Raw genomic sequence first — 12,539 nt, 5'->3', positions numbered from 1 at the left:
AGAAACCAAATTAGGCTCCACAGTTTTGCCTTCCTTTCTTTTTGTGGACTTTCAGTTACAATGTAGAACTTTCAGGTCACTAGTTTTTTGGCTTTTAGGAAACTAAATGTACAAACTAGACTTTGAGGAGAGGAGATTTTTCTTTCTTATACCTGATGGCTCCACACAAGAAATTGCTTGTTACAAGTAGAGTTTGCTGGGGACCCCAGAACAAACAGATAACGGCTAAGTTCAGCCAACAGCAATCAGCTGACATTTCCTATTTGTATTAGATTCCATATGTGGAATTCTTCTATGTGGACCTTATTTGTACAGACGGATTACAATGAAAATTGCATTAATTTTCTACACAGTAAAGGTCAGTAATTGAAGCGTGAACCAAGAAACTATTGTGTAAAATGCTGTATCTCATATTTAGGAAAGGTCATGCAGGGCAATAATATCTTGTTTTCATTGCAGAAGGTATAAATACTTGCATTAGAGTTTCTTTTCTTTTTTCCAGCCCAACAATCACTTAGGTAGAATATTTCAGCATTTACTAGTAACATCAGGAAGAAAGAATCATAAGGGCATGTAATAAAAAAAAAAACAAAAAACTGCCTATTGCTATCATAAAGAGACTGCATTGTGATGCCTGCATTGTGGGTTGGTTTGTTTTTAACTCAGCTGTCAGAAATAGGACTTGAATCATCTGTTCTTTTAAGATTATCAATGAGTTCACAATTGCTTCACAGTGTTTGGGGGGGTGGGGATCATCCTTTCATGTCAGTTATGGGTGAAAAACAGATATGGATGTTTTCCTTTAAGAAAATAAGAAATATCTGATACATTTTTGTTGATTGATGGTGGAACGTGGTGGAACATTTTATAATGAAAGGATGCAAATGAATATTATATCTCTATTCTCTTTTTACAAATTAGGATGATTTTATTAAAATTTAAGTATATTTTAAACCATCAATCTTAGTTGTAAAAATGATTTTCATCCTGCAAATAGATTAGTTCACTCATCATTACCCAGGCAGAGCCTTCTTAGAGAGAGAAGGATGTGGCGTATATATCAATATTTATTATGTATCAATATTTAGGAGTTCTTGTTGTAAATTAACCTTATAGTCCTTTGGTTGAGTTGTTCAGGGCCAGCATAGCTCATGCCCTGTGTTTTCTTGTTCCAGAAAGAGAAGATGATCTATAGTATCTCAACCAGGGAAGACTCGTTCTTGGAAGAAGTCTTCTTACAATTTAATAGTGAGAGTAGTTTTGTTTATGATTCCTTTGTGCCTTCTTAAGAATGTCAGAAACAAAGCAAATTAGTTTGATCAGTGATTTTTTTTTGTAACTATTGACTAAGCCATGGTACTTTAAGATGGTGTAATATTATTAAGAAAATGAAAAGTCAGGTAATATCTTTGAAAGGTTAACAATAGTTGAATACACACACATATTTTCAAGGCCTATACAGTCTATATACAGGGCATGTTGTAGAGGGCCTACTTATGGATAATTTTCGGGGGAATAAAGTAAATGGTTGTTCCGATGTTACTCCTTTTAATTTGAATTAATATTATATTCAGTGATGAAGTGATTTAATTGCTAACATTTCAACTGTACCATCTTACTTCCAAGACTTTAATATTAAAATGGATTCCAGCCAATTCTTAATGATCAGTTTATGCAGGTTTTGCATGAAAAGGGATCGGCTTCCCTATTTCCTGCCGTCTTTTCTCTGAACCACTGATTTGCTCACATCCCTTTTAAAAACTCAAACTTCCATTCTTAAAAACGTTTGGCTTCATTACCTTCAGAAATAATCCAGAAATGTTATCAATCTGACATTTGAAGCATTATTCTGCTACCAGGTTCACTAATAGCCCCAGTACTTATGGATTTTCTTTGTGATTTCTACTGTAAGGATTATACTTGGTAGGTTACTCCCAAATATTGTGAAATATGGTGTGCCAGACTATAAATTAGGTGGGTTAGCCATCCTTTTATTAGCTAATGTGCACTAACTGGTGCTCTGACGTTATAGACTATACTACATCTGGATATTTATCTTGCCGTGGTCTAAAATTTTTACATTATGCTAATATAGAATACATTGGACATTGTATCTCAATTATCCACAAGTCATTATTTTTCTGAGGAGAGTAGCCATTCCTACAAGAGGAATTTCCTATTGAAATCCACTCTGTTTCAGTGTGGTTTGCCTTAAGTCCCAATTATCCAATGAGTTTACAAGGTAATTGATAGATAATTTGCAAAATAATTGATAGAAAGGTGGGGACATCACTTTTTCCTCAAGGGAATATAGTAATTTAAAGTAAGTAATAAATGACACAAAAATAATAATTTAAAATGAGACCATTTTGAGTAAGAATTATTTAACTGATTAGATTTATAAGATTATTCTTATTTGTAGAGTGTTTACAATTGGCAGGCTGTTTTTATAGGCTTTAGCTCATTCAGTACTCAAAGTAAACCATTAAATTTGATATTATTTTCCCCATATGCGAATGAACTAACCCAGGTGAAGAGAAATATAATAATGCATCAGAGATTTCTCAGCCAGGATAGTAGCGAGACTCAAATCTAGCCCTTCTGATCTAAATCCTGTTTATTTTGGACTATGTTACATTGTTATGAAGGAAACATGTCATTAATTTATTGGTCCATTTTTCCGCATTATTATTGACAACATTTATGGAGTGTTTTCTCTGTATCTGTGATTGCTACTTTCATCAAAATTTGTTTACTACGTTGGGTGTTAGCGATGCAGTGCCTGGGTGAGTCAGGACTGCTAAAGGTGATGTTTGAGCTGAGTCTTAGGTGATAAATATTTTATCTTCTACCCTCCTCATTCCCCCACCTCAAAGAAAGGTAAAGGACACGCACAGCTAAATCAGCAACTGCAGCTAATTGTGTGTTTACCTATGGTAGTGACAGTTATAGAAAACCATTAGCCCTGTTTGCCTTGTAATGGCGTGGCATCTGTCAATTGGCTCAGAGAAACTTTTAAGGAAATCAATCTTCCCAGGGTCTAATTCCAAATATTTTTTTTTCCCAAATTGTTCCCAATTTTTCAAAAGTGTTTTTTCAACATCTTCCTCATGATGATGTTTATTCCTTTTACTTTTTCAGCCCTCTCATTTGATCCCTGATGAGAATCCTGTTGCAGGCCAAAGAAACATGTTGGTAAATACCAGTCAGTGTAGAAGGAAGGGCTCTATGTAATGGACAGGTAGTTAGAGCAGTTTATAACTACTTAGAAATGATACTGGTTCAAAATCCAGTCTGTTTCACATTCATTTCCCAAAGCAAAAATACTACTTGAGAAGGAAGTATTCTCCTGAAAGACTGCAGACTTTCCCCCCATTCTAATAGCATACCATAAAGGGGTGTGTGTGTGTGTGTGTGTGTGTGTGTGTGTGTGTCCGTCCATGCACACAGGACATAGCTCATGGGAAGAAACCTTAAAGACAGTTCCCAGTGCATTAAGCCAGATTCCCAAAGAACAATTTTTAATCTTGTGTATCAGAAATATTACTTTTTATTCTTTGTTATGACAGATGCTGAGAGGTTTTTTTTATTTTCCCTGCTAAATGCCACTCAGTCTATTTCTGATGTTTATAATTCTTCAGGTTTTCAAATTGCAGGCTTTTAATATTCAGTGGGATGAAACAGACCAAACAGATTCCCACTTAAAGTCTAAAGTCGTATTTTTGCGTTATCTTTGCCCTGGGTGGTTGGCATTACTGGGACGATCCTGAGATAGAAATTTTGCATCAATCCCTTGTGGGAATCCTGGGCATCCTGTGACAAATACTACTCAGTTTTTAAGCATGTCCCAAGGATCTTTCCTGACGTGGTCAATTTTCAGGACTAACTCTTTGGTTTTGCTTAGGTAATTAATAGAGAAATGAGAATTTTTTTTCTTGAACCAGAACATGTGGGAAAGATTTAAAGTAGCATACTGATTATATAATGAATTCTTAGCTGTAAATTCATTTTGATGGTGTTAATTCTCTCCCAGAGGCTCGAAGCTAGTTTATTGCACCTACAGTGCTATGCTCTTTGGAGACATTGGGGAAGCCAACAAAGCCTTGAAGAAGAAAAAATCCACTGCCTGACTGATTCATTTATTTATTTATTGGCTTTGTTCTTAAAGAGCAACCATGTTACAACACAGGCACATTATTTGTTCTTCAGACAACTGTCTCTAAAACTTAGCCACTAAAGACTCAGTGTTGTTTTTCTTTTTTGACATTTTATAAACAAAAGGACAGTGAAAAAATGATGATCTTACATACATTTTATATAATAATATGCATTTTTAGGTTACAGATTTGGAGTTGGTCATTATTTTTCTTACAATTATTACTGCAATTACATTATTATTCTTACAGTCATTCTCTGTAGTATATAACAAAGCAAAGGAACCTTTTGAAATTTGAATTCTGGATCTGAAAATTTCCATGCTTTCATCTCTTCTGTTATATGTTATTACCTATTTGCTCATAAAGTAGGCCCTAAATCATGCGAATTTTACTTATGCCTTGGTGTTTTTTTCAAGTAATGAGAAGTAAAATCCATTCTTTCTGAAATGTAGGAATCTAAAAATACGTGTTCAGCCACAATTATCTTGTTCATTGGTTTAATCACACCAGTGGCCATCACTATTTTTATTACACATTTCCCTCTATAAATTAGAAGCCTTATATGTTAAGGAAAAATATAAGCACATGTGATAACAGTTTCCTTTTTCTGAATGAATCACTGTTACTCTTCCTAGGCATTTTGGTAGCAGCCGCAGATGTAATGCTGTGTTTGCTAAACTGTGTTATCACCACATTCCCTGGTTCAATCTGAAATGTGTAAATAAAGCCAGCATGATGCAGATAGACCTGCCAGATGATCTTTCGTACAACGCAGGGCAACATGAGTAGACTTGTCCTGGAAGATCGTTGCTTTTGAAACTTAAATGAACCCCAGGATTCTTTAAGCTAGACAAAAGGTTATTTGTTCTTTTGTCTCTTCGCATTCTTGAAGGGCAAGGACTTATGTTTATGAAGCACCTGGAGTGTACCAAATGATTTGCATATGATACGATATTTAATTCTCCAAATACTCCAGTCAGGGTCAGGATTATGATCTCCCTTTTCCAGATAGCAGAATTGTGACTCAGAACCCAGTAGGAACTTGACGTGATCACAAAGCTCGTAGATGACAAGACCCATGTTGAACTCACTTCCCTCTGACTCCATAGCCTGTGATTAATAAAATATGCAGGCCTGTGGAGTTGGTACATCTTAAGTTTTTTTGTTTTTTTGTTTTTTTCCCCCTAACTTTGCATCTGTTGTAAACCCTGGCTACTCCAGCTCCTAGGTAAGAACGAATGCATTTTGTTATAATGTAAATTATGGTATGTATTTTATGCAAATTATACATAAAGTTTGCTAAAATGTTTAGCAAGAAAAGTTAAAAAATAAGTAAGAATGGAAAGAAATGTTTTCCCCCAAATATTTTCAAAAAGTGTAATTTAACATACATTCTCATGAAAACTGGGCAAATAATACTGGAAATGAACAGTAGATAGAAATATGTAACTGAATGAAATGTCTACAAATCATGTATTATATAGTGAGTCTAGAGAACAGAGATCCATAGACACTAAAGAAGCAAATGACAAAAAGAACAAGTGTGAGCTGAATGTGTACCTTGTGAAGTGTCCACTAGAAAATATCCACTCTTCCTTTGGACTTAATAGTCCTGGACTGGAATTCTCTGCCACATATATGTGAACATAGACAAATGTGGACATAGACACATCACTTAACCTCTTTGTACCTTGGTTTCCTATTAATGGAAATGCTAATATCAAAGACATATAACATGTCCATTGGTATACTGGCAGATATAATTAAAGACCCATGAAATCAATAGTACGTGTTTTAAAAGATAAAGTTTGCAGTGTAGAGAGTGAAAAGAACATTTGCTATGAGAATGATGAAAAGAGTAGAGGTGTGATGCAAATTGAAAGAACAAGACTGTAGTTGGTGTGGACTGGCATCCCTAGGAAAGATTTCACGAAGGCCAGGAGTATAAGTTGGACCTTTAGGTCATTCTGCTGGAGTTGGGAGCCTGGAATCTTACTTCTTACTTCTTACTGTTTGATAATGCTTTTTCAGTGAGTAAATAATAATAATAAAGAGTACATGTTTAATGAATAATCAAGTACTGACAATCCATTTCTCAAGATAATTGTTGACAGACTAACTGATGAATGTCTGTTCACATTTACTGTCTACCACTGGGACCATGATCACATCACTGAAACATGTAAACTTAAGTTACAAACCTGCTGAAGAGCCTTCAGCTGTCAATAGTTACTTTTAGGAGACTATTTCTGGAAACATGATGTTAATTTACACAGCCCGAAAGATGTGTTTAAAAATCTCTCTGTGCAGCATGACTTTTCTTTTAGATCAAATGACTGTTCTTCCACATTTATCTCATCTTCCATTCCAAGGTTTAATTATGCATGTATGAAAAAGGGCAAGGAAGGTATTAATGTGTTGACTTCAATTGCATCAATATATTAAAAACCTTGTGAAGAGTCAAATGATACCAGTCTTATTAGCATGCCATCAAATGATTCAAACAGAATATCAAATAAGTTAATTCTGAAATTGTTGTACTCATACAATGCCTCAATCAATGAGGCATGATTATTGCTAATTGAAAACTTTTCCAATACGCCGCCATGATGACTTGAAATTATGATTTTTTTTCATCCACTATACGGAACCAAAATAAAGCTTTTGCAAGTTAATTTTACAAACAATGAAATCTCTGACATCAGGAATGCTATTGTAAATTTAGTTTAAACATTTAGCACTGAGGGTTATTTAATTTTGTAGTGATAATGTGAATGCAGATTTTGATGAAGCACAGCATCATGGCTAATAAGATATTCATATAAATTGAAGGGATCTTTGAAGCAGAAATGTACAATTGATAGATTATGGTGCCCTGATTATCCATGATCACATACAGACAAGTGATAATGCACCACCAATTGAATTAGAAGCTGTAGTGTCCACATTTATAAATATTTTATGTATACAGAGTTGGGATAGCAACAGCAGTTTTCATGGCAGAGATACGTTCAGATATAAAAATATACTTTCAGCATGGCAGTGTGCACTTTGTTTTTGCTGCCAGTCGTCCATCCATCAATGTGATTTTAAGAATGTTTGAAACCTTTGAAGAACTCTCAGTCAACTTAAACATTCCCCAAAGCTATTGAACTCTTGTGAAAAAAAGAAATCTTTTAAATGTTTGTTGCATTTTGGTCGTACCAGTTGGATTTTTTTTTTTTTTTTTTTTTTTTTTGCCGTACGTGGGCCTCTCACTGCCGTGGCCTCTCCCATTGTGGAGCACAGGATCCGGACGCGCAGGCCCAGCGGCCATGGCCCACAGGCCCAGCCGCTCCGCGGTATGTGGGATCCTCCTGGACCGGGGCACGAACCCGCGTCCCCTGCATCGGCAGGCGGACTCTCAACCACTGCGCCACCAGGGAAGCCCAGTTGGAATATCTTTAATCAATTTTTTTTTTTTTTTTTTTTTTTTTTTTTTTTTTTTTTTTTTTTTTTTGCCGTACGCGGGCCTCTCACTGCCGTGGCCTCTCCCATTGTGGAGCACAGGCTCCGGACGCGCAGGCTCAGCGGCCATGGCTCACGGGCCCAGCCGCCCCGCGGCATGTGGGATCCTCCCGGACCGGGGCACGAACCCATGTCGCCTGCATCGGCAGGCGAACTCTCAACCACTGCGCCACCAGGGAAGACCTAATCAAAATTTTTGATGACTGAAAATGCTAAGTAACTTCATCTTTGGAAGCCTGTAGTAAATGGAAGTGAATTTTACAAGAACTGGCATAAAAGATACTGATTTTTTTTTTCTTTACGAAAGAAAGGGATATTCAGCACAAAGCAAACTGTGAGGTCAAATAGTTGACCTATTTGTGCAGGATTCAGTGTTTAAGTTCTGAAGTTACACTTTGGATTATCTCAATTTGTGGGATAAAAAAAATCTTTTGATTTTTAATAGGATAAATATAAATTCTACCCAGGAATGGAAGGAAATTGAGAAGCCATTAATATTTCAGCATAAATTTTGTGGAGAATCATAGAGACAACTTATTTAAAGTTTTATCTTGAAAAAAGATTGACAGAGAAAGTTCATATGAATGGATACAAGATATCATGACTTTGAAATTATTTGGGCAGAAATATATACAGATTTCAATATTTAAAATACAGAATTGAGAATATTCTTCATGTATCACATTTTTGTTGTGAGTTTTCAAGGTACCTCAGTGCCTGGAGAGAGAGTATTTTTGTAATTAAAATTATGGCTTACAGTAGAGTCAATTAAAGGTGTCAATTTAATGACCATTAAGTGCAATTCTGAAGATAAGTAAGAACAATTTTATGAAATATTATAAGTGAAAAGATGACATTAAAGAAGTACATTTTTTGGAAAAGTAATCTTAACATGGGACTATGAACAGATATAACTAGGAAACAAATTAAATATATGAATATGTAGCATGAATAATCATTCTTCATGTATCGTTTTAAAATTCAGATAATATAAGCACATCTCTTTTGTTCTAATGCATGTAAAATATATTTTTTTTATTTTGAAACAATATTATGAAAATTTAATGAAATAACTTTATAGATCTACTAATAAACCAAGTTGTCAGTTGATAAATATTTCAAAAATTTATAATTCTGATTACTTTCACTCTTAAAAGTGTACAGATACGGTTCATAAATTATGCTGGTACCCTAGATACAGTGGAATTCTTTGGCCTAGTCTTTAAATATTGAATATTCAAACTAAAACATCAAATTCATTAAAAAGTAAAAGAACATTGTGAGAATCATTTATTATTTTGGTGTACTAACTCAGGCTTTTCTTCACAACCAGAACCTCCACATTTGGCTGTTCCATAGGGGAAAAAAAAATCAGTCAACTGAAATAGGAAATTTTTATGAAATTGAGCCACATGGAAATTTGAGTCATTTTCCAAGAAATTGTTTTGACCTAAACTCTACACTGTTGAGAAGAGGAAGCCACTTTTGCCCTTTGGGTCAAATTCCCTGGTGCTTTCAAATCCTCCTTTATAAACATGAATGCTTCTGTAGCAGACAGAGATGGGTTTTCACCATTGTGCCCATTCATAGATGTTGGTGGATTGCTGAAGAAGAATTAAGTCGCTCTGACAGTCTATCCAATTTTTGATGCAAACGACTTGAAGAATTAGAGTCAGTAAGAGAATAAGGGAACGAAGAAATTTAAAATTAGAGTGAAAAAGTAAAAATGTCTTATGAGTTTGACTTTGCAAGAGGAAGCAATAAGTATGACCTCTCCTTCTGTACAGAATGGTGGCATAAATGGGTACAGAACAGATGGTAAGAAGTTATTCAAACCAGCCCAGCACCCTTACTCAAAAGGGGGTAGCAATGGTATATTCTAATCTCAGCCCCTCTCTTTGCTCTGTTTCTGCCAGTAGCTCCATAAACAAGGGCAGATGCAAGAAGGGAAATTTGTGCTCTTTGACATTTCAGCCATACTGGTGCTTTTACCAGTCACTGCAATCAGTATGGGGTAGTGTGTTTTCCTTCTTCCATCCATGGGTCCAGTTTGATGGGACAGAGAATACAAGATGAGAATGATTTTCTTTTTCTTTTGCTGCAAAGAAGATTATTATAGAAATGGTCTCTTAAATTTAGAAGATATTTGCTCAATAATTTAGTACAATTCTAACCCAAGTAAAATTTTAGGTAGAAAAGAAATGTTTTGTTAGATTTATTTGAGGTTTTAGGTACTATATGTTAGATGTGACAGCTACAGTGACCCAGCTAGGCCTGAGCTAAGAAGACACTAACTAAATCCCAGTTACAGTAGAGTTCATAAGGGAGCTAGGATATGGTATCAGAATATAAGAAATAGCATGAAAATGCCACTCTTCAGGGAATCCTCTTTTCTCCAATATGGGAGTAATTTCTAAATTATTTTTATAAACATTAGCTACCTAACATGGTAAAACACATTTTAGGTTTTCTATAAGCGAAGTAAGGGTAATATTCATAGAAAGCTGAATTCCATATATTCCAAAATCTGGATATCCAACATGCCTTATTGTTACCTGCTGGAAACCTTTCTGAAGGACTAATGAGAGAAGGGTAAGTAAGCTAACCTTGTGAAGACAGAAGAAATCAGGGTCAGCCAATGGAAAGGACTGCAGAATTCTCTGAGAGAAGCAGCAACTCCACAGGGAAATGAAGTTCTTTTGTCTGTGGGGCTCCCCTTTATCAGCTCATGATATTGAGGTAGCGACATGCTTGCGCACTACAAGTGGTCACATCTCACGAGTAGGCAGGGATCTGGGGGAGTCAATAAATAAGTTGTGAACAACGTAAATTTATCTTCTGAAGTCACTCTGTTGATAATAACCATGCTATGATAATATGGCATAATAATTTCTATAGCAGACCAATAAAAATGAAGTAACTGAGTTAAATCTTTTATGTTTCTTAGGAATCTGAGAAAAAGGGCTTAATTGAAAGAATCTATATGGTACAGGATATTGTCTCAACTGTTCAGAACATCTTGGAGGAGATAGCTTCTTTTGGAGAAAGAATTAAAAAGTAAGTTCTACGTTTGTGTTGTTGTGAAGTGAAACTGCCATCCACTAGGACAAACGAGGGTGGGGAGTCTTAGGAAGGATAGGATCAGAAAATGCAAAAACAAAGAAAAAACAAAAGCAACAGTCTGGGCTTTTAACTTTGGTTGGTGTGTTCTTTGGGCTTGTCAATTTCACAGGGTGGCTGTATGGCCCAATTTACACCAGTTGTCCCAGCATACTTATTAATAGTGTCTCTATTCATTCTCAAAAATATTCTGGTTTAAGTGATAAGCTATAGATTAAAAAATAGATTGTCCTATACAGAAATAAAAAAGGAAGCAAATATGCTTTAAAGGAGGCTTTTTCATCTGAATCACAGAATACAGTAAGTGCCTTGAGTGAAATTTTTTTCTCTGTTCTCCAAAGAATGGTACCTAACTAGTAACATTGCAGATGCAAAGATGTAAAGTTAATTCATCACATACATGGACAGCTTAGGACAGGGGTCAACAAACTTTCTCCATAAAGGAACCAAGAGTAAATGTTTTCAGCTTTGGACTATATGGTTTGTGTCACAGCTACTTAGCTCCCTTGTTTAAGTGTAAAAGCAGATAGTTAATATGTAAATGAATGGATGTGATATGTATTCCAATAAACCTTTATTTATAAAAACAGATGTCAGGCTAGATTTGACTCAGCTCCAACCCATAGCTTGCCATCCACCTACATTAAGGCATAAAGGCTAAATTCTCTAATGGAGTCTCAATTGAGAAAAACTCTCTGTGATTCATGTTTTTATTTTTTTATTTATTTTGTTTTATACATTGTGAACTCTGCGTAACTTGGTCTTCATATGATACCAATGAACAGAGCAGGTTTTTTCTTTCTTTTGAATTGTAGATGTTTGTTCCCTCTTTAAATCCAGAGTTGTGTCAGCCATGTTGTTCTTTCTAAAGATTAATTAATACTGTTTCTTATTTTATTGGCCATTCTAGTTTCTTTAAGTAAAGAACATAATATTTAGAAATTACATGGGTAAAGAAGAGACTAAAATTAGTGCTAAAAGCCAAGTGAAATTTTGTCTATCAAGATGCAGGAAAATCAATAAGTGGTGATTAACATCAGGAAATATAAACAGCTAATATGGAACTTTCTGTGGTTACTGATGCTATTCCTCCATCCCTTATTACATGAAATTGCCCTTGAGTGTCCATTTATTGTTGGCATAGCAAACATGTTTCTTTTGCTTAAAAAAAACAGGTTCAAAGTCATCTTCAAATGTAGTGAGTTTGTACTGAACTTACACATTGTTATTCCCACGAACAATGTCAAGAAAAATTAAAGAACAGTAGGGGGCTTTGGTCATGTACATTGATATTTATCTGCTTTATTTCTCTAGGTTTCATATAAATTGAAACATGATTCCTGAATGTACCCTTACAATTGCTTAGCAAAAACATAAGTGACAGTAGAAAATAGTGAAATGATGAAGAGAGCATTTATAATTCTTCATTCACACATTCAACTATCAGTGTTTGAGTTTCAGGCACTGGCTTTGTTTAAGAATGAGAAATGTGGGCTTCCCTGGTGGCGCAGTGGTTGAGAGTCCGCCTGCCGATGCAGGGGATGCGGGTTCGTGCCCCGGTCCGGGAAGATCCCACATGCCGTGGAGTGGCTGGGCCCGTGAGCCATGGCCGCTGAGCCTGCGCATCCGGAGCCTGTACTCCGCAACGGGAGAGGCCACAACAGTGAGAGGCCCGCGGTATAGAAACATCAACTAATGTCACGTGCCAGCCAGATACTGTTCTAAGCCCTTTACATAGCAACTTCTTTAAGGAGT

The 12,539-nt window shown here is 35.7% G+C and overlaps 1 protein-coding gene across 5 annotated transcripts in view; it reads left to right on the top strand.

Moving 5' to 3' along the window:
- Nucleotides 1-12,539, top strand: part of MCTP2 (multiple C2 and transmembrane domain containing 2) — a gene marked incomplete at both ends in the record, with an annotated part of 189,453 nt that overhangs the window by 158,431 nt on the left and 18,483 nt on the right. For all 5 annotated transcript variants that reach the window (XM_082649196.1, XM_082649195.1, XM_082649194.1 and 2 more), the window contains one exon: nt 10,612-10,721. In XM_082649196.1, coding sequence (XP_082505322.1) covers nt 10,612-10,721 — 110 coding nt within the window. The remainder of the gene's footprint in view (nt 1-10,611; nt 10,722-12,539) is intronic.

The sequence above is a fragment of the Grampus griseus genome (assembly GCF_964374135.1).
Source record: "Grampus griseus genome assembly, chromosome: 2".
In the NCBI taxonomy this organism is placed as follows: Eukaryota; Metazoa; Chordata; class Mammalia; order Artiodactyla; family Delphinidae; genus Grampus; species Grampus griseus.
The sequence above is the reverse complement of the archived record's forward strand: the minus strand, read 5'-3'. Positions and strand labels throughout refer to the sequence as shown.